The following is a 26,254-nucleotide window of genomic DNA, read 5'->3' on the forward strand; positions in this document are numbered from 1 at the left end:
TGTAAGAAAAGTCAGTATATTTATGGTTCGCTTTATAAAAGTTACTATAATACAATGGTACATAGTATTGAATTCACAAAAATATGAACAGGTATTTACAGCAAGACACGCCCACAACGGAAACACTTCTCTCCAAAAACAGTTACATACAGATGACAGAGAGTCTATACACAGACAACCGAAAAGTTATTGGTTCTCTTCTTTGTAGGGGCAGGGATGGGGGGGGGGAAGACAAAAAAAAAAAATCAGAATCCCCTGGCCCTTTAAAAGCAGAGATCTATTCAGCGATAACAAAAGCATTCAAAGAAAAATGGGCCCACACATCAGGATTATTGCAAACCATTCCTGGGGGGGTCAGGGGTTGGGGCAACCTCAACACCTCACCCATCATAAAAGTCAGCCAAGGTTAGCGCACAGGGATCCCATGATGGGCTGAACCTGCAGCTTTCCCCTGGCTTCTGGGGTCACCATCCTTACCCTTCTGTGGAGGATACAAGGAGGAGAGGTGAAAACCGCCCACAGTGGGGGGAGGTGGCCGCACAAGGAACTCAAATTAGCCGTCTCTACACACTACACACTTCTTCTTGTGAAAAATAAATATTTTTCTCATTTGCACAGTTATGCAGAAAACAGTAAATGGAAGAGAAGGTCAACGCTGTGCCCAGGCACCCCCTGTGTCTTTAATGCCACTGATCTTCTAGAGCTTCAGACCTGTGGGCACAGTCTCAAACACAGAAGGTCCGTGGAGGATTCAAAAAAAAAAAAAAAAAAAAAAAAAACAAAACAAAAACACAACAAAACCACCAACGATAGAGAGAGAAAGAAAAAAAATAACAATTCTTTGTACAGAATTTACATGTAAGAAGCTTGACACAAGCTGATACCAGAGGCTCCGCCCTGGTCCACGGGTGGGATGGGTCCCACCCGGAGCACTTTCATCTTGGTGAGGACTCCGGGTCACAACAGTCACGGTCCACAAGTATTTACATGCCTGCTCTACTTTGGGGGGAAGGGAGACTTGCTGTTTGTGTCTTTTTTGTTGTTGTTGTTGTTGGTTGCTTTTCTTTTTTTTTTGGAAGTACAAAGAAATAAAGAAAAAAAAAAGTCTTCCCATGTTTCTACAAGAAACAAAGTTCCCGAGAAAAGTCCGTTATGGCAGTCTATCTGTCTACAGGAATAGGTTCTGAACTTCAAAAAGAATCATTTTTTTCCCCTTCATTTTGATTTTATACGTGAGAAAAAAAATCCATGAAATTAGTCATGAAGAGGATGGGGACGGGGCTAGCGCGGGGACAGGAGCTGCCTAAGACTTAGAGATTTAAAATCATTTCCAAGACCATTTTCCTTTCTCTGGGGGAAAAAAAACTGCTCACTATAGAAATAAATACGCTCTGGCCTCCTACGTGGGGGCCTCCAGCAGGGTGACGTGGGTGTGGCGTGGGGTAAAGGGGCGAAGCTTATCAACAACAAAAAATGTCACATGCGTAAGGTCAGACAACCCGTAATGGCAGGGCTGGGGGGCCCTGAGGGCCCTGGTACCCCCTACACCCAGGCAAAGCCGAGGCAGCAGAGAGTGGAGACACCCTTCCCAGTGCCCCCACCGCACTGGGAGGCTCCATCGTTGCTGGCATCCGAATGAGAAAGTAAACATTGATTGAACCCAAGGATTTAGGGGTGGTAGGGCAGCTGGGAGCACCCAGAAAGAAGTTCCTGTCTGGGATCAGCTTGGCTCCCCCAGGGTCTACCTCAGGGAAAGGACACCCTCAACCACAGAGGAAGGGACAGACTGAGGAACAGGCCGGAGAAGCTGTGGGGTCTGCTCACTGCACCCACAGGCAGAGAAGCGCCGTTCCGGTATGTAGTGTTCTGAGAGGTTCCGGCCGCTGCAGCCCCCTCCTCCTGCAGCACCGGGCCCGGAGTCAGCCTGGACCCTGGGCCCACACAGTTTCACCGAGGCCTTCAGGCCCCCACAGGGTTCCTCCTCTGTTTCTGCCTTCACATTTTCAACGGTTAAAAATGTCTTTTCTTAGGACAAGGTAGAAGAAATAAAGAGAAGACAACGCAACAGAGCAGCATTCACGGAAAACGGTCGAGGCCGAAGACAGCGAGAGAGACGGGGGATGGAAAGCTAGATACAGAGATGAGGATAGAAAGCCTGCAGAGAGCATCTTGAAAACGGAAAGACACAGGTGAGACAGAGAAGCCCTTTCCCGCTGCGGGGCTGGAGCTGCGGGTGGGTCCTGGGGTAGTGTTGGGGGGGGCGCCAGGCCCTAGCGTGGCTGCTGGGGGAAGGGACAGCACCTGAAATGGGTGGGAGGTGGAGCCTGGCCCAGGGCGAGGGTCCTCCCGGGCTACGGCTGACATCCTATCCTTGGCCTTTGGCACCCGGGGACTAGTTGAGGGTCCCCCGGCAGTTCTCGGAGCCACAGAGGCAGGGGATCTTGACGTCCTCAATAGGGAACTTATAGTCGTATGTGATCTCCTCATTGACGTTGATGTGCTGCTTCGAGTAGATGACAATCTTCTTCTGCGACTCCACTGTGATCACCTTGGCATAGCAGTTGGGCTGCAGGGGAAGTGGTGATGGGGTGAGCCAGGGCCCAGGACCCTAGCCAGTCCTCACCCATGTCGCTATCCCAAACCCAACTGAGCATGACTGGGGGCGCCTGCTCAGTGGAGCAGGGCTGAGCTCAGCCCTCCAGCCAGCGCCTCCCATGCCTGGTATTTAAAAAAAACAAACTGATGAGGCGCTGGAGAAATGGCAGTGGGGAAGAACATTTACTACTCTTGCAGAGGTCCTACAATAGGCTCTTGTCTCCCCCAACATGGTGCCTCAAAACCATCCAGTTTCAAGGGACCTGGCGCCCTCTTCTGGCTTCTCAGGGTACCAGGAACACTGCAGCTCACATAGATAATACGTGCTAGCAAAACACCCATACACACTAAACAAACAAAAACAAACAAATGAACCTTTAAAGATGACCACAATTATTTCCCATCAGCTGTGATGCATGAGAAGCCTACATCTGTGCGTCTAGGCAGGTGCTATTTCTGTATACTACAGGCCCTAGTTGCCTACTTTGCATATCAAGTTTGATTGGCAGAGTCTTGCCACCTTCATCTGCATATTACTTGTGGCTGCTTTTGTTTGGAGAGCGAGATAAACAGTTACTATAGAGGTCATCACGTTCACAGGCACCTGAAACTGTCTGTACCTTTCTCCCCAAGCCCTCCCCTTCAATCAGTGCTGGCTCTGGCCCCTAACCATTATGCCCCTTCTGAAGCCAGCAGGCATGGTTAGCCCATTACTGCTCACCTGGGCAGCTGCAGTAGCTTCTCACTAGTCTGGAGCTCACCAAATCAGCTATGCTCTGGGATTACACCACACCACCTTTTTATGTGGGTTCTGGGGACTGAACTTGGCTCTCTGTGTTTGCCAGGTAACCAATTTACCAACTAATGAGACTGGGTCTCTCTTGTGTAGTCCAGGCTGGCCCCTAACTAATCAGAATCTACCTGCTTCCTTCCCAAGAGCTGGGTTTAGAGGTGTGCACCACTGTACCAGGCTCCAGCCCACCTCTTGAGTACTTCATCCTAGGACTCTAGGATCCCCACTGCACCCATTGCACGGAAACAACAACTGAGGCCAGGAGAAAAGCTCCTTGTACAGGCCTCTGATCCCCTCCCTCCTCCCTGTCACCTCTGGTCAACTGGAGCCCGGAAAGGAGACTAAACACATGACTGTCATGCCCAGGAGGAGCCTGGGTCCCGAGTACGAAGGTAGGGTCCTCTCAGCCCCTCACTGGGCACTTACATTGCAGCTGTGGTTAATGAAGCGTGCAAAGTTGCCGCACTTGGTGGCGTCGATGATGGTGTCGTGGTCTACCCTGAACATGTAGCTGCTACCGATGCCTTCATCCTCATACCGTTTCTCCCTCATGTCCGCGATCACCTGGCCGCATAAAACCGTAAGTCTGGGCCTGCTCCATGCCCGCGCCCCTGCCTGTCCCCTGGGCCTGCTCCATGCGCAAGCCCCTGCCTGTCCCCTGGGCCTGCTCCATGCCTGCGCCCCCGCCCGTCCCCTGGGCAGCGCCTACCTGGCGGATGTTCTGGCCTACGTACTCAATAACCATTTCATCAGCAGCAATGGGCTCCATAGCAAACAGGCCCCAGTCGTGAATGTGGCTCTTACAGAATTTGAGCTTTTTCTTCCGAAACTAAGGAAGGGGAGGACAGTGGGGTGAGTGCTCTTCCAGGTCCCATGCTGCCTTGGCTGTCCCAGGGAAGGGCGAGCCTCACCTTGAGCTGGTTGAACTTGAGCAGGTCACTGTCACAGCTGCCAGTGAAGGAGGACAGAAGGCGGCGTTGCTCGGAACGCCTCTCTGAGCCTGCCCGGGTGGAGGCATGGGGCTGCGCTGGGATGCTCATACCCTGCTGGCGCGACGGGACGACAAATCAGAAAGGGGCAGGTTTGGCACCGCCAACCGCCATGTCCTCCTCCCCAGCCCAGCCCCCACCTCCTGGTTTTGAGCTTCTCTGACTTCCCATCTCTTCAGTGTTCTCTGTGTAGCCACAGCTGCCCTGGAACTCAACCTGTAGACCAGGCTAGCCTTGAACTCACAGAGATCTGCCTGCCTCTGCTTCCCACCAAGTGCTGGGATCAGGGGCATGTGCTGCTGCCACCACCATCGCCGGGCTCTTATCAGCATCTTGAAAAGCTTTTTCTTTCTCGCACAATTGAGCCCCTCCCTGCCTTATAGAAATCTTCAGTGGTCTCTTCTGACATTCTCCACAGCTTCCTCTCTCTTACCCTCAGATCCGACCCGGCCTTCTCCAACCCTTGGACTGCCCAACCTCCCTCTTATCCATGGCATTGGCCTTTGATTTTCTATGTTTGCTTGAAAGTTCATCCCACAACATAAGAAAAAGAAAAACTTCATTTTGAGCCGGGCAGTGGTGGCACACGCCTTTAACCCCAGAACTCAGGAGGCAGAGGCAGAGGCAGGTGGATCTCTGTGAGTTCAAAGCCAGCCTGAGTTCCAGGACAGGCTCCAAAGCTACAGAGAAGCCCTGTCTCAAAAAACTAAAAAACAAACAAAAACCCCTTCTTTTTGTTCACTGACTCCGTCCCTAACCAATGACTAGTACGCAGAGGTGCTCAGTAAGTACATACTGAACAGAAAGGGGGGGAAGCCAGCTTTTTGGAAATGCATTTTATGTCCACGGTTAAAATCATGTGGGGCTCTCCACTACTCATGGGTTTTTGAACTGTGAGACAGAATCTGTCAATGTAGCCCAGTCTACCCGAGATGTGGTAATCCTCAACCTCCCCAGCCCTGCCTTGTTCCACCCGAAGCCCAAGTGGGACAGGAAGGATGCTGTCGGATCCCCGCCCTGAACCTCCGCCCTATTCACAGTACCTGGGTGTCCATGGGGGGCTCGTCAGTGCTGGCACGGCTGCTGTTGAGGTATCTCAGCTTGTCTTTCTTGTCGATGGTGTAGAAGCCCTCACTTCGGGCACAGCCGGTCACGTGTTCACGGATGCCATCGTCCCGTTTCTTTTTCTTTGCTGACGAGAGGCTGGTGGGTGGGTGTGGGTCAAGGACCACATGGACATTCTCAGAGATCACCCTCCAGGTACCTCCTTCCTGGCTTCCCCAGCCCCAGACCCACCTCTAAGGGTAATGACGCCCAAGGCCACCACCACGGGATGCTGTCCCCAGGTGAATGACCTGGGCAAGGCTGTTACTACTTTCTACCTGTTTCTCACCTGACAACAGCAGTAATGATGAATCTATAAATAGTGAAATATATCAGAATATTCTGTCAGAGCTCTTGAGACAGCACTTGATAGAATCAGAGTGGTCAGCGGGGATCAAGAAAGGTCCATTCTTAAAGTGGCTTCAGGACTGTATAGCAAAGAGCTGGACTAGAGCCAGCTTTGCCTTCAAATCTCAGCTTGTCACTTGGTAGCTGTGTGACTTTGAGCAAGCCACTTAGCCTCTCTGAACCTCGGTTTCTTCCTGTGAAAAATGAAACAACTACCCACCCGGTATCTCACTGGGCCATTTGGGATTCAATTCCAGCCAGGCAGAGAAAGGCTGAGGGAGTCTTGGTCAGTCTCCTCTACTGGTAAGCTCTAAGATCCTCAACCTATGGATAGACCCGAGACCAGCCATTACCTCTGAAGTGACACAGGCCTGGCATGATCACCGCCTGAGAAGGTGACAATGACTACTACCGCCTCCCCAATACTGTGACTGCTAGACAGGGCGATACACCTACAAGTACTTCTGCTCCCGAAGGATGTGGACCCCACAGCTGTCAGGATATAGGGATGGTAGACCCAGAGCGTGTCATTCAGCCAGTCCATGCCATTGTCCTGCTGCAGCAGGCGCTCGTAGGTGACACACAGGAAGCGGATGTCCTCCTCGTCTATGCCACCGTTCCAGATGTCATACAGGATGGTCATCTCTTCAAACTCTGAGCGGGGCCGGAAGAGAGGCTGGGGTGGTGAAGGCTCGGGTGAAGCTGATAGGGCCAGGTCTTCGTGGCGCTTCTTAGGTGGACGTCGCCACGGTCCTCGCACCTTGGCCAGGTCCGTATACTCCTCAGTGACCTCATCGCGGCGAGGTCCTGGGGGAATGGCCTCAGAGGGCCACTGGTTGTCCAGCTCCTTGAAGGGCAGCTTGGTGGGTTCAACAGGTGGTAGAGGTGGGGGTGGAGGGGGCTGGGGTGGGAGGGGTGGTGGGGGCACTGGGACCCCTGTGTTCCGGAAGTCCAAAGTCACGGCCCGAGGGTCATGTGCACTGGGGAAGATGGGGGCCTGTGGCTGGCTTGATAGGAGCAGAAGGTCCCTCCCAAGGGCAGGCCCTGGTGGTGGCCGGACCAAAGGTCCATCCAAGGACAACATAGATGGTGGGGATCGCCGGGGCCGGCCTGGCTTCCTCTTGATAGGGGGTGGGCACGGAGCTAGGGAAGCAGGCAGCAGGGGAGGCAGCTGGGTAGGTGGCCGAGGTGGGGCCCTTAGGACAGGAACAGACAATGCCAGAGGCAAGGGCAGAGGGAGGGGAAGCGGGAGAGGGAGGCCAGTCTCCAGGAGCACTGGGGAGGTAAGGGGACCAGAGCGTTCGTCTCGTCGTCCAGCTGGGAGGGGACAGACAGGTAGAAGCAAGGGTCCACTGGGCTCAGGAAAAGTGGGTGTGAAGGTGAAGTCCCGGCCAGGTGTCCGTGGAAGGCCCCCACTGCTCAAGCCAGGGGATGGGGATGGATAGGAGAAGGGGCTGCCAGGCACCTGTGGGGAGCTCAGTGACAGACCACTGCTGCCCCCCGACAGTGGGGGCTCCCCGCCTGGGGTGGCTGGCACTGTCTCTGTGCTCTGTGACTTGGCCAGAGTGCCACAGAGACCTGGAGTACGTGGAGGCTGGTCCTCAGGGGGAGGTTCCAGGGGAACAGGAGGTTTGGGGAGCTCTGGGGTTTCGGGCTCAGGTGGTGGGCTGGGTGGCCGGAGCAACCGAGGAGGCGGCAATGGCGGCTGCGAGGGCAAGGTGAGCATCGGAGGCGGCGGCGGCGGCTGGGGCTCCACTCCCAGGTCTTCCTCTGCAGAGAGGAAGGCAGAAACCAGGTGTTGGCATTTGACACAGACATCTCTCAGAGCCTTGTGCTTCTATTGCCCCACAATGCACGCCACACAGACATCACACAGTTAACCGAGGCACCTCGGGAACCAGCCCAGTGCCATGCATCTAGAAGGGGCTTCCTAGTGCCAGCATGAACGATGCCAGCTTTCCCCATGCCTTTGGAACTATGCTCTTGTGTCTAGAGTGCAGTTTAGTGGCAGAGTACTGGCCTGGCATGTATGAGGTCCTGGGTCTGGACCCCAGCACTGCAGAAAACCAGACACTACCTTGTTCCTATGGCCCAAGAAAACTCACTCCGTGGAGGAACAAAATTCAGGTCTCGTCTCTGCCATCCCCATTAGTCTTCATAGAGTCCCCTGGCATTTATCTCTACTTTCTTGGGATCTAAAGTTTTCTAGTGAATTTGTTGTTAGGTGTCACCCTGACCTAGAATAGGTGCTTCATGAGGACAGATGGCTTCATCCATCTGATCTACGGCTGTATTGACAACGACCTAAACAGTACCGGGGACCAAAAGAACCGTCATATTGACTTACTCTTCAGACTTGTGGTCTGGACTCAGTAAAAGGACATACATTAAACAAACACTACAGTCCGATCTCCTGGATTTCATACTAACCACGTGCGGCTAAGTTAAATATTCTGAAATGTTAATGGTAATTATAATTAGCAGCAGTACTGGTTCCCCAGGAGCAGAGGCAACGCTGTGTCCAGCAGCTCGAGTGAAGAGCATTTCTGCCCCTGCAGGCACCGCTCATACCAAGGCCCCTGCAATGAGCCCGGCACATGCTTTGTCCCACTCTGTCAAGGTGGTGGAGGCTACAGAACCCACTGTCCCCTCACCTGACCACCTGACCTGGCACCCCAAGGCTAAACCGACCATGGGTCCCCACTGAATGTATGTATAGGGGGAGGGCACCTCGGAGACACACAGGCTGAGGAATAACCCTTGGGGAAGTTTTATTTGGGGAGAGGGTGGGTTTCAAGACAGGGTTTCACTATATAGTTCTGGCTGTCCTGGAACTCGCTCTGTAGGCCAGGCTGGTCTCTGGTTCACAGACCTCTGCCTGCCTCCACCTCCTGAGTGCTGGAGATTATAAAGGCTTGGCGGGAATTTTGTCATTGAACAGTGAGCCCAGCAGTGCCCCAGGAGTCTGCTGAGGCCTTTGCAGAGGATCTGGTTTGGTTCCATTGGCAAAGAGACTACCCAGCTTCCTGCCCCATACCCCACACCCAACTCCGACCCAGGAGGCTGCAGGATTACCTGGACCACGTTCAGGGGGTGACGGCGGCTGGGCTTCTGTCTCACTGACAGGGAGCTCTGGAGATAGCAACATGTCCTCCTGTGTGTCTGGGATTGGCTCTTCTGGGAGCTCTTGGCTCCCGTCCAGCTCCTGGGCACCCACGGGCAGGGGAGGCTCTTCCAGCACAGAAGCCTGCATCTCAAGGACTTCGTCCTCAGCCTCAATGTCCAGTTCCTCTTCCGTGCCCAAGGACTCCCCCAAGGGGGCTCCTGGCCCCAGAGGTCCTTCTGCCCTCTCCTGCTCAAAGTCCTGGCCACCTGCTGGAGGCATGCTCTCATCGGCCAACGCCACTACCACAGCTGTAGCCATTGCGGTCTCTTTCTTTTCCTCCTCTTCTTCTTCCTCACCAGGTACAATCATTTCCTCTTCATCCTCCGAGGATGAAGATGAAGACGATGACTCAGAACTGGACTCAAACTCAGAAGACTCAGAACTTTCGCTGGACGATGACGACTCAGCCACGACCTTGGAAGCGGCGATGCTGTCTGTCTCCTCTGGATGGGGGACACGGGTTGGGAGGGTTATTACACGGCCCGTGGTGCCCTTGCCCTATGCCAGATATTTCCCCACAGGCCTCTGGACAGGATGCCCTCTGAACACAGCCCTCACTCAATATAAAAAGAGCAAGGTGAAATTAATGTAAGATTGTTCACATTTGCAAGTGAAGAATCCCAGCACCGCTCAGCGTGTTCACTCACGGTGTGGCGACCACCACCTCCAAAGCACTTCCACCGTCACAGTCAGATGCCACCCGCTTCCTTCCTACCCCTGCCCAAGCCAGCCTTAAACCCCACTCATCTATGTTCTGGTCTATGGCCTCGTCCTTTCTGCCATTTGATGCAGCTAGGGTCCTAACACAAGAGGTATGTGCTCTTTCGCTCTAATGAACACACCTCTTAAAAGCACTAACACCGGGAACTCAGAGCACCGGGATGGGCTTGGGTCAGCTGCCTACTTCCTGCTCACCTTCCTCAGAGTCTCCACTGTCCTTCTCACTCGCCTCTGACAGGGCTGTGTCTTGGCCATCGTCATCAGAATCAATCTGGTCGTCACTGTCGTCGTCATCATCCTGAGAGGGCCAGAGAGACGCAGGTGAGCTGAAGGTCCGTGTGCCCCCTCCCAGCACCCGGGAGCCTCCCTGCAGGTGAGCTGAAGGTCCGTGTGCCCCCTCCCAGCACCTGGGAGCCTCCCTGCAGGTGAGCTGAAGATCCGTGTGCCCCCACCCAGCACCCGGGAGCCTCCCTGATCCAGACCTTATCAGAGGTGGATGAGGATGAGGATGAGGGTGAGGATATGTGGCTCCTAGGGCCTTCCTCCTCCTCCTCGGCTTCATCCTCTTCCTCCTCTGTGCTTTCTCGCTCCTCCTCCTCCTTGTCTGAGGCTGAAGATGAGGGCGAGGTGGAGGAAGATCCCGAGGATGAAGACGCTGATGATGATGAGGACACGGACAAGGACTCTTTCTCATCCTCTTCCCCACCACTGTCCAGTTCCAGTGGCCGAGCTGGTCGGCGTCGCACACCCACGCTTTTGGGGTCCCGCTTGGTGAGCTCACAGGGGGCATCGGTCATGTCTCGATCACGCTCCCGTTCTGACTCTGTGGGAACAGCAGGAGTCAGAGCTGAGAGGCGGAGATGGGAAGAAGGGGAACAGCCAGCAGCGGAGAGGCACAAACCTTCATCTTCCTCATCCACGGATGTTGAGGGCCGTAGCCGCTTCTGGTCACCAGAGGAGGCTGTATCTGGTGGCTCCTTCCTCTTGACCTTGAAGGAGGGCAGGCGAATGGCACCACGGAGGCCAATGCCAAGGCCCAGGCCCTCGTAACCCAGGCCCTCACCCTTGCCCCATGACTCCAGCAGACATGAGGCGATTCGGTCTTTGGGCTTTGGCCTGTCCTCGTCCTTGTGTTCACCCGACTTCACGGGGGTCAGTGAGGCCTAGGATGGGAGAGAAGGGAACAGTGACCACAATCAGAGGCATTGCTCCCACCCTCTGCAGGCAGTACACGTTCTTCCCACACACCTGACCACCCCACACTCCCTTCCTGGGGGTCCAGAGCCCTGCGCGGCCCCTCCATTAAGGCCTCACTAGCAACACACTACTTACAGATGAAGTTATAGAATAGCAGTCTCTGCATGTGGGAACAAGAGCTGCGTGCTGTGTGTCAGCACCACTATCTCACGGACCAAGGTCCACACTCAAGGAACCTTTACAATGTCTTATTTCCTGTGCCATGTGGGTCCGGCATGTTACAAACAGCCCACAGTCTAGGGATTCCCATTCAGAAATTAGAAATTAGGGCTGGAGAGATGGCTCAGAGGTTAAGAGCACTGACTGTTCTTCCAGAGGACCTGAGTTCAATTCCCAGCAACCACATGGTGGCTCACAACCATCTGTACTGAGATCTGGCGCCCTTCTCTGGCATGCGGGCATACATCAAGGCAGAATGTTATATACATAATAAATTGGAAAAAAAATTAGTTGGAACCAATTTTATTCCTTGAGCAAGTGCTATAAAAAGAGGGGGGGCAGGAAAGATGGCTCGACGGTTTGTTAAGACCACTGGCTGTCTAAGCCGAGGACCTGGGTTCCATTCACAGCACCCATATGGCGACTCACAACCATCTGTAACTCTAGGTCCAGGGCGTCCAATACCATCCTCTGCGGACATCAGGCAGGCACTGACTTCACTTCCATGCATGCAGGCAAACACCCGCACAGGTAAAATAGCACCGACAAACAAACAACACTGGTGAAAAGGGAGAGCTGGGGGTGGTGGCACACGCTCCCGAGCCTTACCACCTGGGAGACGGGAACATTTAAAGCCCACATTGTTTAGCTTCACAGTAAGTTTTAAGGACAACCTGGCTTACACGAGACCCTATCTCAAAATAAAGTATGATAAAATACAATAAAGGTAAAACACAAAAGCAGACCCAAGGTAATTGATCTTTTGAATTTGTTACATAATTTTTTTTCTTTTTTGTTTTTGTTTTCTATTTTTTTCTTTAATCTTGTTACATAGTTTCTATTAACAGTTTATTTTTATTTTATGTGCAAGGGTGCTTTGTCTTCATTTTTTTCTTTAATCTTGTTACATAGTTTCTATTAACAGTTTATTTTTATTTTATGTGCAAGGGTGCTTTGTCTTCATGTCTGTCTGGTGCCCAGAAGAGTGAGCTGGATCCCCTAGGACTGAATTTACAGATTAGTTCTGACCCACCATGTAGGTGCTGGGAACTAAACTCTCTATAAGAGCAGCCAGGGCTTTGAACTGTTGAGACATCGCTCTAACTGCTGCTTTTGTTGTTTTACAGGATAGCATGGAGCTAAGGTTGGCCTTAAACACCTGATATTCTTGGCCCCACCTCCCACATGCTATAGGGTTACAGGTGCGCTTCTCATCTGGCTCAGGTCCTGTCAACAGCGTGAAGGATTTATTCAGAGCTGGGGATGTAGCTCAGCTGGGAAGACTGCTTGCCTAGCAAGCATGAAGCCTTGGGCTCCCCTCTCAGCATCCGCTAAACTGCGCATGGTGGGGCATACTTGTAATCCCAACACCCAGAGATGAATTTAGAAGGTTCTAAATTCACAATCATAGGGAACCTGGGTTAGAGTCTCTGGTGGGTTTTTCTGTTTTGTTTTGGTTATTGTTGGGTTTTGTTTGTTTGTTGAGATAGGGTTTTTCTATAGCTTTGGAGCCTCTCCCAGAACTCTGTAACTAGCTCTTGTAGACCAGGCTGGCCTCGAACCCACAGAGATTCTCCCACCTCCTCTTCCCAAGTGCTGGGATTAAAGGCGTGTGCCACCACCCACTGCCCAGGTTGTTTGTTTTTTTGAAATAGGGTGTCTCTATGTAGCCCAAGCTGTCTGTTTTGGAATTTACTCTGTAGCCCAAGCTGGCCTTTAACTCTAGAGTTCCACCTTCTTTTGCCTCCTGAGTGCTGGCATTAAAGGTGTGCACCACCTAATAAGTATTTGATTTAAACCTAAACCAGATTCAGCTTTAATAAATATAAGCCTCATCCAGGCGGTGGTGGCGCACACCTTTAATCCAAGCACTCAGGAGGCAGAGGCAGGAGGATCTTTGTGAGTTAGAGGCTAGCCTGGTCTACAAGAGAATAGTTCTAGGACAGGCTCCAAAGCTACAAGAGAAACCCTGTCTCGACTAACCAAAATAAATAAATAAATAAAACCTCTCTACAAATTTGTGAAGGCCAGGCCTTTAAAGTCAGGACTCAAGAGGTGGGTGGGTCTGAGTTGGAGACTAGCTTGGGCTACAGAGCAACTCCCAGACAGCATAGTGAAACTGTCTCAAACAACAAGAGGAAGCAAAAATCCAGAGCATGTCTGCACAGATGTTCCTTCACTGTTCACTCATAGGTGGCCACTCGAGGCGGAGACACCGGCTTTAAAGGGATGGTGTGGAACTGCGCAAACAAAATGAGCTGTCCTCAGGGCAGGGACACTACGCTATTGATGACAGCTTTACTTAGCTGTGACTGTCACTCATCCCAGGGGGCAAACACAATGCAAGTCAACTATAAAGAACCGTGTGGCACATGGTTCTTTCTAGTTTATTACCCTCTCATATGGACGAGAAGCAGTTGTGAGAGAGCAAGTTCCTAGACACACAAGCATTCCCTAAAGTGCAGTGTAGGGAGGGAGAGCAAAATGAGAGTCTGCTTCCCTCTGGGCTGGGGTGAGGAGCAGAGAAAACCAGAGCTATGGTTTTCCTTGTCAGCAGTAGCGTTCTTATTATTTCTTTTTATGTTTTATTCAGACAGGGTTTCTCTGTATAGCCCTGGCTGTCCTGGAACTCAGCTCTGTAGACCAGGCTGGCCTGGAATTCACAGAGATCCACCTGCCTCTTCCTCCTGAGTGCTGGGATTAAAGGTGTGTGCCACCACTCCCAGCTACTTATTTTGTCACTGCAGTTAAAGGGCCTAAGAAGCAGAAACATCCTTAAGCCTGGACCACAGGCTGAGACTCCGCCTCATAAAGAAAAAGAACTCAAGAAAAGAAAACTTTCTGAAGTAGAGGTAAGGCAGCTAAGGATGGCTTCTGAGAGTCTGGATAGATACGCCCTCCAAGGAAAAAGGAAAAGCAGGCGTAAAATAAACTAATTTAAAAAAAAGGAAAAGTCTCCACAAGGTCAGATTTTATGCCAAAGACCTGAGAAGAGAGAGGGAAGGCGAGAAGGCCTAGGCTGTGGGGCCACCTGAGCTGGCAGCCCCTGGGCAGGAAGCCACTGAGCTTCTAAAACTCTGCGTGGGCAAATGAACTGCACAACTGATCGGTGCTTTCAGCTGTCTCCTCTATTTAAAGGGACGGAGCTGCGCACAGTCAGAGGCCATGGGTCCAGGCTGTTCAGTAAGGTGCGCTGTTTAAAGGGGTCTCACGCTGGGACAAAGGCAGCCCACAGCCAGTAACACATGTAGGGAGAAAGGGAGGTCTCCACGGGTCTCTCGTCACTCTAGGATGCTCCCTGCCCAGCAACCCACATACATACCTTGGCCATCCGCTCCTTCTTGTCCCACCATTCGTCAAAGGCCCGGAAGGCCACCACTTCCACCATCTTGCGGTTGAGATCGCGCTTCATGATAGCCTTGAGCTCCTTGAGAACTACCAGCAGGACCCCGTCCACCGTGGCCTTGTGCGGGTCCTCCTGACGTGGTACATAGCCTGGTGGTGGCACGGAGGGGTCGAACTTGGGCAGGGGCGGCCAGTGTTGCCCACGGCCTGGGCCACTGTTGCTCAGGGAGAACGGACTCCGGTAGGGGGGCAAGTTGACAAACTGCAGTCCAGCTGAAGCAGCGGCAGCTGCAGCAGCCATGAAGGGGGGGTAGGGACAAGCACCCTGGCCTGTCATGAGCCGGCTGAGCATCTGTGTCTGCATCTGGAAGGACATGGGCATGCCACCCCACTGGCCACCCAGCACATGGCTCATGTCCACCTGCATCACAGGAAACAGTCCTGGTGGGAAGGGTGGCAGTGGTGGCAGGATGGGTGGGGGTGGGACGCCTGGTGGTGCTGGCAAAGGTGGAGGGGGCACTGCCACCGCAGGATGGGATGGTGGGGGTGGGGGTGGTGGAGGAGGCAAAGGTGGGGGCATGGGAAAGCCAGGCTGTGGGGGTGGGGGTGGAGGTGGTGGGGGTAATGGAGGAAAACCAGGGGGTGGGGGCAGGGGCAGGTTTGGAGCCAGCACATTGGGAGCTGCCACAGCCCCTGCCCCTGGGGTCACCACCATGGGCTTGGGGCAGTCAGCGCTGGTGATGGGGGCCGAGGGCATCTCGTCATCTGAGATTTCCATGTCCTCTCCTGAGGACTGCTGGCCCTGGAAGAGAGCAGTGAGGGTACCACAGGTTCATAAGCACTTTCTGAGCACCAGGAAGTTGGAGACTTGGGATCGGTACTGGAGATTCCCAGCTGCAGAATGGGCCATGTGCAAATCCATCAACCAGCCCAGATCGTATGTTCCCCTTTGGTACAAGGGGCATCAAACAGCCGTCGATTCAACCACCATTTGTTCAGCACCTGTGTGCCAGGCTCTGTGGTAGACGCTGAGAACGTGAACGTGACAAAGACAGACCCCAGTCTTGTTCTGTACACGGTGAAGCTGAAGTGTAACTGGACAATAGTGCACCACGGAGAAGAGGAAAGCCGGGGGCGGGGGGCACAACACGACAACACTCGGATGGCAGGGGGACTCGACAACACAGGAAAGAGTCAACACTGGCGTAACATTTCCCACGGGCCAGGGAAATTTACATACATGAGGTAGTTCTTAGAACAACTCTGCAAAGTGAGTCTGTTATCACCACTTTTACTAGTGAGGAAATTGGGACACAGGAAAGGTTCAAGTAACTTCCCTGAGACCACACAACCAATAAGAGGCACAGCTGGGATTTCAAACAGGAAGTGGCTCCCCGACCTGGCTGAGCCGGGCCAGCCAGTGGTCCTCACTGAGGCCAGCAGGGCCTTGTGCAAAGGTGACATCTGTGTGGGTGCTGCCTGGGTGGCAAGGGTAGCGCCTTAAGGACTCAGAGGGGATTTCTATTTGTTTTGAAGTGCTAGGGACTGAGCCCAGACCCTCAAGCATGCTGGGTAAGAGCCCCACAGCCCTAGAGCTCCCACTGAGCCTTTCCAGTGTTTTCTCATCATTCCTTTCACTTAGGTCTCCCGAGCTTTTAGCAAGGGTCTGGGCTGCAGATACGAACGGTCTCCTTCCTTAACTGCAGGAAAACCTCACCAGTGAGGCTCCATGTGGGTCGCTTTTGACAGACGAGGAAGCCGCCCAGAGAGCCACAACCAACAGCGAGAACCAGGGCTGAGGCGAGCTCCAGACACCTGTCCCTCAAAAATTAGGAAGTGAGGAGGTGGGAGGGGGAGAAGTCAAGGACAACCTGGGCCCAAACCAACCAACCAAACAACCCAAACCCACAATGGGGAGGGCTCTTTACTTTGAGGCCCTGGTCTTTGGGACGTTAGAGTCAAAGAGTCAGAGTCTGGGAACCGGAGAGAGGCACTGAGCTCCTCTGGTATAGATGGAACTAGGAGCTGGAGGGAAGGCGCTATGGTCCCACACCAAGACTCTTTTTGTGGCTCAGTCCCTACCTGGGGCTAAACGTAAGAAAACAAGGCTCGACAGACAGCAAGTACTCTGGAAGGCTGCTTTGAGGTCAGAGGTCACACCACATGGTGTTGGGGGTCTCAGGGGACGTTGGTGGGGGAAAGAGTATCAGCCTCTCATCTGCCCTGTACACACCACGTCTACACACTTGCTCACTCTCAGACACCCACGTGAGGGAGGACCAGGCAAGCTCAGCAAGAAGAGAAAGGATGCCCTGACGCCAGCTCTGTACTATGGAGCAGCACACAGAGGGTTAACCCAGGCTGCTCCAGTCAGCCAATCACAGGAGCACCAAGCAAGCTCTGGCTCTGCCCTCCCCTCCTCCCTGGGCACAGCTGCTGGCGGCAGTTCCTGTAGGTCTAGGTGAAGGACGCTTGGGCTTCCCAGGCAACGCAGTGTTTCCATGGAGATGGTGAGACAGGGCTCTTACTGACCCACTCAACAGAAGATGAAACTGAGACCTTCCTCTAGGTCACATAGCCCATGTGACAAGGCAGCTCAGGCTCTGGGGCTGAAACTTTGTGCTTTTAATCACCAGCCGCTGCCTATCCCGTCCCTCCCCACCGATCCCCTCCACACCCAGCTCCCTATCTCAGTCTTGCGTGGGCAGAGCTCTTCTTTATCTTACACAGGCACTACCAGACAGCGCCTAAGTAGCTCTCCAGGTTGCCAGCAGGGGGCACCAGAGGGCCAGCGAGGTGCTCAACCCTACTTGGAAGCATCCCTGGGCTTCTGTCCTGGAGCGCCCCAGACTCCAGCCCTCCCAGCCTTAGTTTCCTCTCCTCTTATGTCCAGGGAGTGAGTGCTTATGGGGGAGAGGCCCGTGCCCTCCAGCTACTCTGAGCGTCTCAGCCCTGGACCAGGTGGCTGGCATAATAAACATCCGCCAAACCTAGGCTGCCTAGAAGAGATGGGGGAGGGCTCACAGCCTAGCAAGTTCTAGTACACCTGTCACCTCCCTCTGACTTGACCCTTGAAGCCAAAAACCACTTCCCCAGAACTGCTTGCAGGCTCCCAGGAGTCTCAGCCACCTGCAGCCCCACCTCCTCTCTGGACAGCCCAAGTTCTCTGTTCCTTCCCAGGCAGCCAGAGGGGTTTATGCAAGGGCTAGGGAAGCGAGAACCTCATCTCTGTGTCCACAGGAGCACTGGGGCTGTAGCTGAGCTTCTACTTGTTCATGTCTGCTGGGTTCAGTGATGCCTGATCCAGGATGAGGATTGAGAGGAACCCAGGAGGATGACAAAACCCTCCTCTCCCCCAGAAACCTGGACAGTAGCACCGCCATCTTCCTCCCAGCTTCGCAACTTCCGAGACTGGACATTTGAACAATGAGATGGAGTGAAGCAAGGTGGGGGCGGGTAAAGATTTGCCTGATTGACATATCTTCCCCTCCAAAGCTAACCTGAAGTCTCCCCTCTGGAGGGCTGAAGCTCGCGGAGGGAAAAGGAAGCCAGCTGCACCGCCAGCATGCTTCTTCACCTATTGGGAGCACTTGGGGGCCAGCCTCCAATATGCCTGAGAGACAGGACTGATCATTCCTAAGCCACTAACAGAGAAAATGATCCGGAACTACAACCACGGTCCAAACTGGCTCGGGTCTGGACTCCACTCAGACTCAAATTCAGAACTTAGCCCAAGTGGAGAAGCCTGGGACTCTACCTCCAGTGAAGACAGCACAACTGTCACCTCGTCCCATTGCTCCTGTGTCTCAGCTAGTGAAATGTCAAGCGAGGGGGGGGGGGGGGGGGGGGTGGGACAGACAGATAAAATCAATCCCAGACATACCTCATCCATCCTCTCTGAGGTCGGGGTCCTGTCTCCTGCCAGATCCAAAGCCACCTCAGCTGTCTGGCCTGAAAGACCCATAGGGTCTGGGGGGCCCGGCTCAGGTGGAGGCCGAGGCCCCAGGCCCAGGCCCAGGTCGTCATCCTCATCAGAGTCAGGCAGTGGTGTTGGGCTGATATCCTCCAGACCTGTGCTGGAGGGGGGCGAGGAGGGCGGGGAGGGACCACGGAAGCCAGGCTGCGAGTTAGTGCCGAAGTGGGTGAGTGGGGAGAGCTGGGACGAGGAGGAGGAAATGGGGCTGCCCTCCATCTGGAGCTCAGTGTCTGAGTCTTGCTCACGTAGGAAGGGCAGCTTGGTGCGCTGTTCCTTCAGCAGCATCTCAATGCGGGAGTCCAGGCTGTCGTGGGGCTTCTCTGGTCCCGCTGGAGACGACTCCAGAGTGGGTGTGCCTGGGCTGTCACAGGGCTCAGGACTCCAGCCAAAGGTAGGCCTGCCACCCAGCTCCATGCTGTTGTTGTCAGGGGGTGGGGGACCAGGAGGTGTGCCTGGCTTCTCCTTGGCTGGAGGTTCAGAAGGTGGCAGTGGTGGGGGTGCGGGTGCCCTCCGGAACTCCCCGCTGTCACGGGTCCCAAAGGCTGCTGTGGCAGTGGGCTCCTCAGGGGGTGGGGGAAATGGGGGTGCTGGAGTCTGATATGGAGAGAAAGCCGACTTGAATCCAGAAGCAGGGGCTGCTTGGGCAGGAGGTGGAGTGTGGGCAAACGTGGCCGAATCCTGTGATTGGGTCTTGAAGGGAGGGCCACTGCTGCCTCCACTGCCGCCAAAGGAAAGGTCTGAGGAGCCTCGGAAAGTAGCAGTGGCTCCAGCCACTGCAGCCACAGCAGAATTGTGGACATAATGATGCTCATGCCGGCGGTTGTAGGCGTCGGTGAACTTGCTCTCGTGCCGCCGAGCCTTGAAGGTGGCCGTGGGGTCCTGGCTGAAGAGGTAGGAGGGAGTGGGCTGACGACTGGAATAGCTGGAATCTTGGGAGAAAGGGGTACCCAGGCGAGGCGTGAGCGGGGTGCCTTGTCCGTAGGAGTTGGGTGTGTCCAGACGGCAGCTGGAGTAAGCTGTGTCCTGGGAGAAGGGGGTCCCACCACTATTGGGGGTGACGGAGGAGGAGCCAGAGCCACAGCCTGCAGACAGGCTGCCATCCTTGAGGCGCTTCAGAGCATCTGATAACTAGGAAGAGAAAGAGAAAGAAATGACAGGAGTAGAAGGAGGTAGATCTGTACAAGGGAGCGCAGCGGTCTCCCACTACAACTCTGCCTGCTGGGAGCTTGGGAACTTTCCAGCCAAGGGAAGAGTGTGGGGAAGCTCTTAGCTTTTCTCTACCCCTAGCTGGACACTTGGAGAACTTTCCCTAATGCCCAAGGCAGAAAGAGAAGACCCTGACATCTCCAGAAAGGCTGCCATCCCCTTCCCACCTCAGGCTATCTGACATTAGAGGGCACTGAGACAGATGTGCCCAAGAGCTGTGGTCCATACAAATTCTAGAGACGTGCGGATCTCTGTGAGTTCGAGACCAGCCTGGTCTACAGAGCTAGTTCCAGGACAGGCTCCAAAGCCACAGAGAAATCCTGTCTCGAAAAAAACAAAAACAAAAACAAAAAAAAACAAATTCTAGAGACATAAACAGTGTGACATAGGACAAGTGTCTCCTGATCAGAGGTGAACACCCTCTGAGGGGGGGGATGGGGCAAGTTTAAACTGTGATTGACTGGAATTGGTCAAGCAAGTGTCTTGGTAGGCAGGGGACTGAAAGGGAGGCAGTCTGTTCTGCAAGAGGTTCTGAACTCTGCTTCCTGCAGACAGGAGTACAGGGAAGACCAGACACCAGTAGTGTTTTGACATTCATATGGAAAAGCAGCCCCAGGTCTGTGGGAATCTGGCAGAGGTGGAAGGTGGAGGAGAAGGAGGGACTCCATGTGGACTGACAGCTACAGGGATCAATCCCAGGGGAGACATGCTGTAGCAGGTCTTGGGAAAACAGGGCTTTTAGACCAGCTCTGAACCTACAGCAGGTGTGGTCAGGCCTCTGAGCCAGAGAGCAACAGGGGATCAACCTACCTGCAGGGTCTCATTCACAATTGGAGAAATAGCATCCAGCTCACCCACTGGGAGGGTCTGGGGGGTGTACCGGCCGGTAACCAACAGTTCATAGAAGCGCATGCGAGTTTCTCCTGTAACAGGCAGGGGAGAGGGTATCCATGGAGGCTCCAGCAGGAGACACACCCATGGGGATTCCAACTTGCTTATTAGCATCTTCACGGAGCCCTTGTGCCTGAGACACTGCATGTCCCCTGATTAGGTTCCTATCCACTGCACCTCATTTAAGATTCTCATCTGTCCAGCAAAGCCAAAAAACTTTTTCTGAGCCTGAGACTCTAAGGTTAGCACCTTGTTGGGCAGAGACTCCCCCAAACCCAAAGAAAACATCATCCTGAGTGCAAAGTCCTTCTCATTACCTGGATCCTGGTTCCAAGGAGCCGTTATTACCCCCATCTCCCCACAATTCTTCTTTCACACTTAGTTGTCCCTGCTCGTAGCAAGGACAGAGGAAGTCAGGTGACACAGAGGTGATTGTTAACTATCTGGGGCCCAAAGACCAGCACAGTCAGCCAAACACACAGATTACTGTGAAGTGACCTGTGGTGCTCTAGCTCAAACCCCAAGAGGGCCCACATGGTCCCAGTGAGCCTCAAGTCTAACGCTCTACCCATCACCAAAGAGAGAGAGATTTCTACCAACCAGGCCCCAGATCATTGGTATTTATAGAGCCTAAGAAGCGGCTGCTTACATATGCAAAGGAGGTGCATTCCTTGAGCGACCTACTCTTTACTGGACTCTTTCCTGAAAGACAATCTCAAACTTAGGTGGTAGTATCTGAGGGTTGGTTTTTTTTGTTGTTGTTGTTTGTTTGTTTGTTTTTTTGTTTTTTTTTTCCAGAAATGAAATTGTGGTAGGACTTAGCTGCTCTTTTAAGATGTGGGCAGGTGATGGGGAGGGAGGCTCCATGCTTCAGTCTTGGGGGAAATTGGACTTCAGCTTATTATAAGAACATGTAGTAGATTTAAAAGTCTGTTCACACACACACACACACACACACACACCAGCTTTACTAGAGTGAGGAACTAGGGAAAAGAGCAGGAAAGCTTTTGACATGACATGTCTCCAGGAAAGCTTATGACACATGGCCAGGCCTGGGCTCCCCACATTCACTCAGAACTCCCACCACTCCCTGCACCCAGCACAGGAGTCACTCAACATGTAGCCATCATTAAAAGTAAAACGAAACAGAGTAAGTTTTCCTCTCCTGCCTTTGGTGTGCTCAGACACTCGCAAACCTAAAGCTCACAAAACCCCTGGAGCTGGACCGAAATCCCCTCAGGCAGGGTTCACCAGTGTGCCACCCCCACTCCCAAACTCTGGCCTTTAACAGTCCGACAGCTGGCTGCGGGACTAGGGACTCCCTGGTTCCAGGGCACCCTGCTCTTTCCTTCAGATTGGTAGGAATCCCTCAAAAAAGACACAAGCAGACTTAGGGGGAATGCCCTCTGAGTCTTGAGCCAGCACTGAGGGAAGGAGTCAGCAACCCTGGAGTTAGGAGGTGTGGCTCCCAGGCCGGGTAGAGCAGACCAAGGTGCTGCTGTCTCTTTAAGAGAGAGGAGGGAAGACAAGTGTCAACCCTAGAGCACCCTGAGCAGCCCGCCCCCAAGATCCACTATCAGTGCTATCAGAACATTATCAATGAAACACTTCAGGGCTCAGATTGGTTCAGGGAAGGGGCACCGGTAGGGGTTGGGGGGGGCATGGCACCCTAGATCCTTAAGGAATGACTTATGAATTTAATCCTTCCTCTGCCTCCTACAAGTAAACAAATGCTTCCTTCTCCCCTAACACAGGCATTAACACTAGGGACTGTCTAAACCCAGGCCACTGGGGCTCAGAGAGGGGCCCACAGGGGTGTCATAGGTGGGGAAATCTCTGGGTGGTCCCTAAGGGTGCAGTGGCCAAGGACTGGCACATTTGGTAAATTATAGCCTGTCTCCTAGCAACAGACAACACATTTGGTTCCATGTGACTCTGCCATCCGGAGGGGACAAAAAATAAATAAGGTGATGGGGGGGGGATCCCAAGGAAGAGGTGACAGTAGAGGGTTCTCCTAACTCTGAAGGGAGTCAGGCTGACAGGTGGCCTTCCAGCTCCTCCCCCACGGACGGCCAACAGGCCTCTACTAACCTTTGGTGTCCAGCTCCACGTGGATGATGTTGCCCATGACAGACGTGCTATGTAAGTGTTGGACGGCCTCCTTGGCGCCCCTGACCGTGGCAAAGACCACCTTGGCAATACCCAGGTGTTTCTTGGTCTTCGGATTATACAAAATCTCCACCTCCTCCACCTCCCCATACTTTTTGCACATGTCCCTTAGGAAGTTTTCACGGATGTTGTCATTCAGCTTGGCAAATGTCACCTGCTTTGGAGGCACAGGGCCCACGTAGAACTCATCGATCTGGCAGGGGCCGCGGGGGAAGGGAGTTTGGAAAACATTAAAACCAAAGAAAAACACAACACTCCTCACTTGCCCAGCAGTTAAAAACAATAAAGGGTGAAAAAAATTGAATTTTTTTTGAAAAAGAAAAAAAAAAGCATGCGGGCGGGCCTGAGAAGCGGAGGATTAAATCGTTTGGAACCTGGAAGTCCTCTGGGTTCGAAAGGAAAGGGGAAAAAGAAACAGTTTCTCTTTCCCCACCCCCTATTCTGGCCTCCTGTCCTTACTGCTGGTTCCGGAACGACCCCCTAGTCTAGGAAGTAGCCCCCTTTAAAGCCAAAGGGATGGGAAAGGGGGCGGGTCCCTGAACCAGGCCCCTGGGTGCACAAGGACCCAGGTAGGGACCCAGAGCCCCCAGCTCCGCCGGCAGGACGCTGTATCAGCGCCCTCGTTACAGTTTCTCCAAGTGTTATTTTGTTTACAGTGGCCGGGAGGGGACACCACTCTCCCCCCTCCCCGCCAAAACTTGCCAACCCTGGACGGCGGGAACTCAGAATCCGGCTGGGCTTGGTCAGGACTGGCGTTATTTTCGAACTCGGAGAAGGGGGGAGGGACCATAAGACAGAGAGGAGGGGTCCTACCTTGAATTTGGGTACCGACAGCTCCAGTTCCTTGGTTTTGGTCCATATTCCGACCACCCGGGGATCTTCCACGATTTCCACCGGGCGGTTGCTGGACATCTGTGGACAGGGATAGGGGGCTCAGTATGGAAGGCTGGCACCCTCCCCAGGGACAGGGGCAGACCACCTCCCCCCCGCCCCCGTCTCCAGGCACCAGTCCCACTCCAGGCTGAGGGGGGAGCCCTGGCTGACAGTTGGCCAGGTGGCTGGGAGAGGGGGTCCCCCTCCGTTCGCCTCTGTCTGGGGGCTCCACTGGGGATGGGGTGGGGGTGGCGGGAAGGCGCGTCGGCTACTCACCGCCAGGCTGAAATGCTGCCCATCGTAGCGGTACAGTTTATGGTGCCCCTTTTTCAGAGCCGGGTCAATCATCAACTTGTAACTTCTCCAATGGTGGTTCCTCCTCTCGCCCGAAGGGCCGGGCTGCGGCGGGGGCTGCTGGTGGTGGTGGTGGGGGTGACTGTTCTCCATGCCGTTAACCCAACCTGAAAACCAGCAAGTTGTTGTCCTCTCCGCCGCTTCTACACATTCGCCAAAGAATCCATTCGGCTGGCCCCCACCCCCTCCCACCTTACCAGCGCGCCCCGAAAGCTTGTCTGGCTGGCTCCCCCCCCCCCACGAAAAAAAATAAGAATGTAGCGAGAGAATAAACCCTTTCCGGAGGATTTACGCGCCCGCCCGCTCGGCCACCGTCTCCGGCTGCCAGCGAGGGGCTGCCCAGGGCCCCCGCTGCGGGCTGGCGCGGTCCGGGGCGCACGGAGGACGCGGGCTCCGGCCCATGGTGCTGCCGGCCGCCCGGCGTGGCGCTCGGCCCGGCTCGGGCTCGGGGCGCGCGGCAGGCCTGGCGTCGCCCGTCGGGGCGGGGGCCGGGGGCTCGGGCCGCCCGGCTGTTCTAGCCTCGGCCTCTCTCCCTCCCCAGCCGTGCTTACATCCCCGCCGGGCGCCGGCCTCCCTGCGCCGCCAGCCAGTACATGGTGTCCCCCGCGGGAGCCGAGGCCGGGGCGGCCGGACCGGGGGCCGGGATGGGGGGGACGCCGCCTTAGCGGCTGCCGGGCCCCGGACTGTCGCTGCCCTTGCTGCCGCCGCTGCTGCTGCCGCTGCTGCTCCTGCTGCTGCCCGGGAGGCGGCTGGCGGCGGAGGCTCGGCTCCCAGTAGCCGCACATCCCACAATACACCGCTAAGGAGCCCGACCCGAGCGCTCACCCTCCTCCTCTTCCTCCTCCTCCTCCTCTTCCTCCTCCCCTCGCCTTCCTCGCCGCTTCCCCAGGCACTCTCCCGGCGGCGGCAGCTGCGCCGCCAAAGCCCCGGGCCCCAGCGGCCCCCCACCCCTCACTCGCGCGCTCCCACACTGCCTCCCCCCCCTCCCCGGGGGGAAGGCCTTTTAATTTATTTATTCTGCTGGGACTGAGGTGGGGGGCTTGGCTTGGCGGGGGATAGGGGGGTCTCTTCGGCCTTCTACCTCCCGCGGCTGGGGCTACCCTTCCAGCTACCGGGCACTTCACGGCGTGCGCCCCCGGGGCCTCCCAAACTGTTTCCAAACTGCCCAGACTGGAGGTGGGCGCGTGGAGACTCGGCGAAAGGGCTGGGTTTGGAGGGGGGCGATTGTGTGTTTGAATACTAGGAGCCTGGGGAGGCAGACGTCGACCCCAAACGAGTTGCAATCGAGGTATCTCCGAACCCGCTTCCTCTTCGGCCCGCACACCCCCTCCCTCCCTGGAGCAGTACTGGGGAGGGGAAACCAAGATTTGGAACCACATTAGCCTTCACATTCCTGGGAGGATACAGCCCTCGCCTGGACGTGGAAGATAGCTTTTTTTCTCTCTTTTTTTTCCTTTCTGTTTTTATTTTTTGGAGGGGAGCGCCCAGTAATTGTCCTGAACACATGCTTCTTCCTCCAGGCACCAGCGACAGAGAGTCCCCTTTTTTGCATTTATCATTTTCCTTCCCCTTTCTTTATTAAAGGTCCGGGAGTGGCGGCGGCCAATCAGCGCTCGGCTTCCATTTTGTGAGTTCAACTCGGAGGCTTTCCCGGCTTCGCGTGGATATGTTTGCAGACCCCTCGGTCTCTCTTCTCGGACTGCCGACACGAAGCAGCCGCCTCGCTGGGGCTTCGTGGTGGTGTATTTCATATTGGGGCTCTTTTCGGGGTTTGTAATTTGGCCGTGGGTAGGTAATTGGCTGGAGCAGGGCGGCAGGGCGCGGCAACCAATCAGCACACGGCTTCTATAGGGCTTGAGTTATTAGACGCTGATCTCAAAACATCCTTCATCAGACTCCAAGGAGAGGCCAACAGATGAGGGGAGCCATTTTTCTGCAATGGAATTAAATGGCCAAGTGGGTTTTTCCTTTGTTGCAAATGGGGAATGCTTTTCCTTTGACTCCACCATCCAGTTCAGGACGCCTGAATGTGTTTAACATTTGCCAAAGGACTCACACTTGGAAGAATGAAGAAGACCTTTTAAAAAGATCTGGATTTTTCCTTATGATTTGGAATCCATCTTTGTCTTGTATAACTAGGTCATAGCACACTATTAATGTCAGCAGTTAACAGTTTTAAATTCAAAAAAACCTAAGTAAATGACATATTTTTTTCCTCTTTTTTTCTTGGGTGGGGGGAGAGCTTGGAACTGTCTTAATCTGTATTCTCTTGACTGAACAATAAATTTTTAAATATAATTTCCTCTATT

The 26,254-nt window shown here is 54.2% G+C and overlaps 1 protein-coding gene across 5 annotated transcripts; it reads right to left on the minus strand.

Moving 5' to 3' along the window:
• Setd1b (SET domain containing 1B, histone lysine methyltransferase) lies at window positions 1-25,739 on the minus strand. 5 transcript variants are annotated; one of them, XM_041648120.1, is made up of 17 exons: window positions 24,771-25,739; window positions 23,868-24,052; window positions 23,532-23,630; window positions 22,641-22,911; window positions 20,469-20,581; window positions 18,360-19,580; window positions 14,454-15,278; window positions 10,617-10,878; window positions 10,198-10,538; window positions 9,911-10,013; window positions 8,905-9,438; window positions 6,334-7,599; window positions 5,421-5,587; window positions 4,300-4,434; window positions 4,098-4,217; window positions 3,815-3,952; window positions 1-2,566 (listed from the first exon to the last, which is right to left on the minus strand). In XM_041648120.1, the coding sequence occupies exons 2-17, from the start codon at window positions 24,036-24,038 to the stop codon at window positions 2,393-2,395; spliced, it is 5,940 nt and encodes a 1,979-aa protein (XP_041504054.1). In that variant the 5' UTR covers window positions 24,039-24,052; window positions 24,771-25,739; the 3' UTR covers window positions 1-2,392. The 5 variants fall into 5 exon arrangements, 3 of the variants coding, with proteins under 3 accessions (XP_041504054.1, XP_041504055.1, XP_041504053.1); XM_041648121.1 differs by lacking the exon at window positions 24,771-25,739 and adding an exon at window positions 24,497-24,617 and having other exon boundaries at window positions 4,300-4,431; XM_041648119.1 differs by lacking the exon at window positions 24,771-25,739 and adding an exon at window positions 24,497-24,617.
• Between the last annotated feature and the right edge of the window lie 515 nt (window positions 25,740-26,254).

This window comes from Microtus oregoni, unplaced genomic scaffold (assembly GCF_018167655.1).
Source record: "Microtus oregoni isolate MIOR12 unplaced genomic scaffold, Mior012 000003F_ref0000135, whole genome shotgun sequence".
In the NCBI taxonomy this organism is placed as follows: domain Eukaryota; kingdom Metazoa; phylum Chordata; class Mammalia; order Rodentia; family Cricetidae; genus Microtus; species Microtus oregoni.

Coding starts and splice junctions, on each gene's coding strand:
- Setd1b (XM_041648120.1), bottom strand. CDS start 24,038: ATGGAGAACAGTCACCCCCACCACCACCACCAGCAGCCCCCGCCGCAG. Junction 20,582..22,640: donor CGTGGAGCTGGACACCAAAG/GTTAGTAGAGGC, acceptor TGCCTGTTACAG/GAGAAACTCGCATGCGCTTC. Junction 7,600..8,904: donor ACCCCCTGAACGTGGTCCAG/GTAATCCTGCAG, acceptor TCCTCTCTGCAG/AGGAAGACCTGGGAGTGGAG.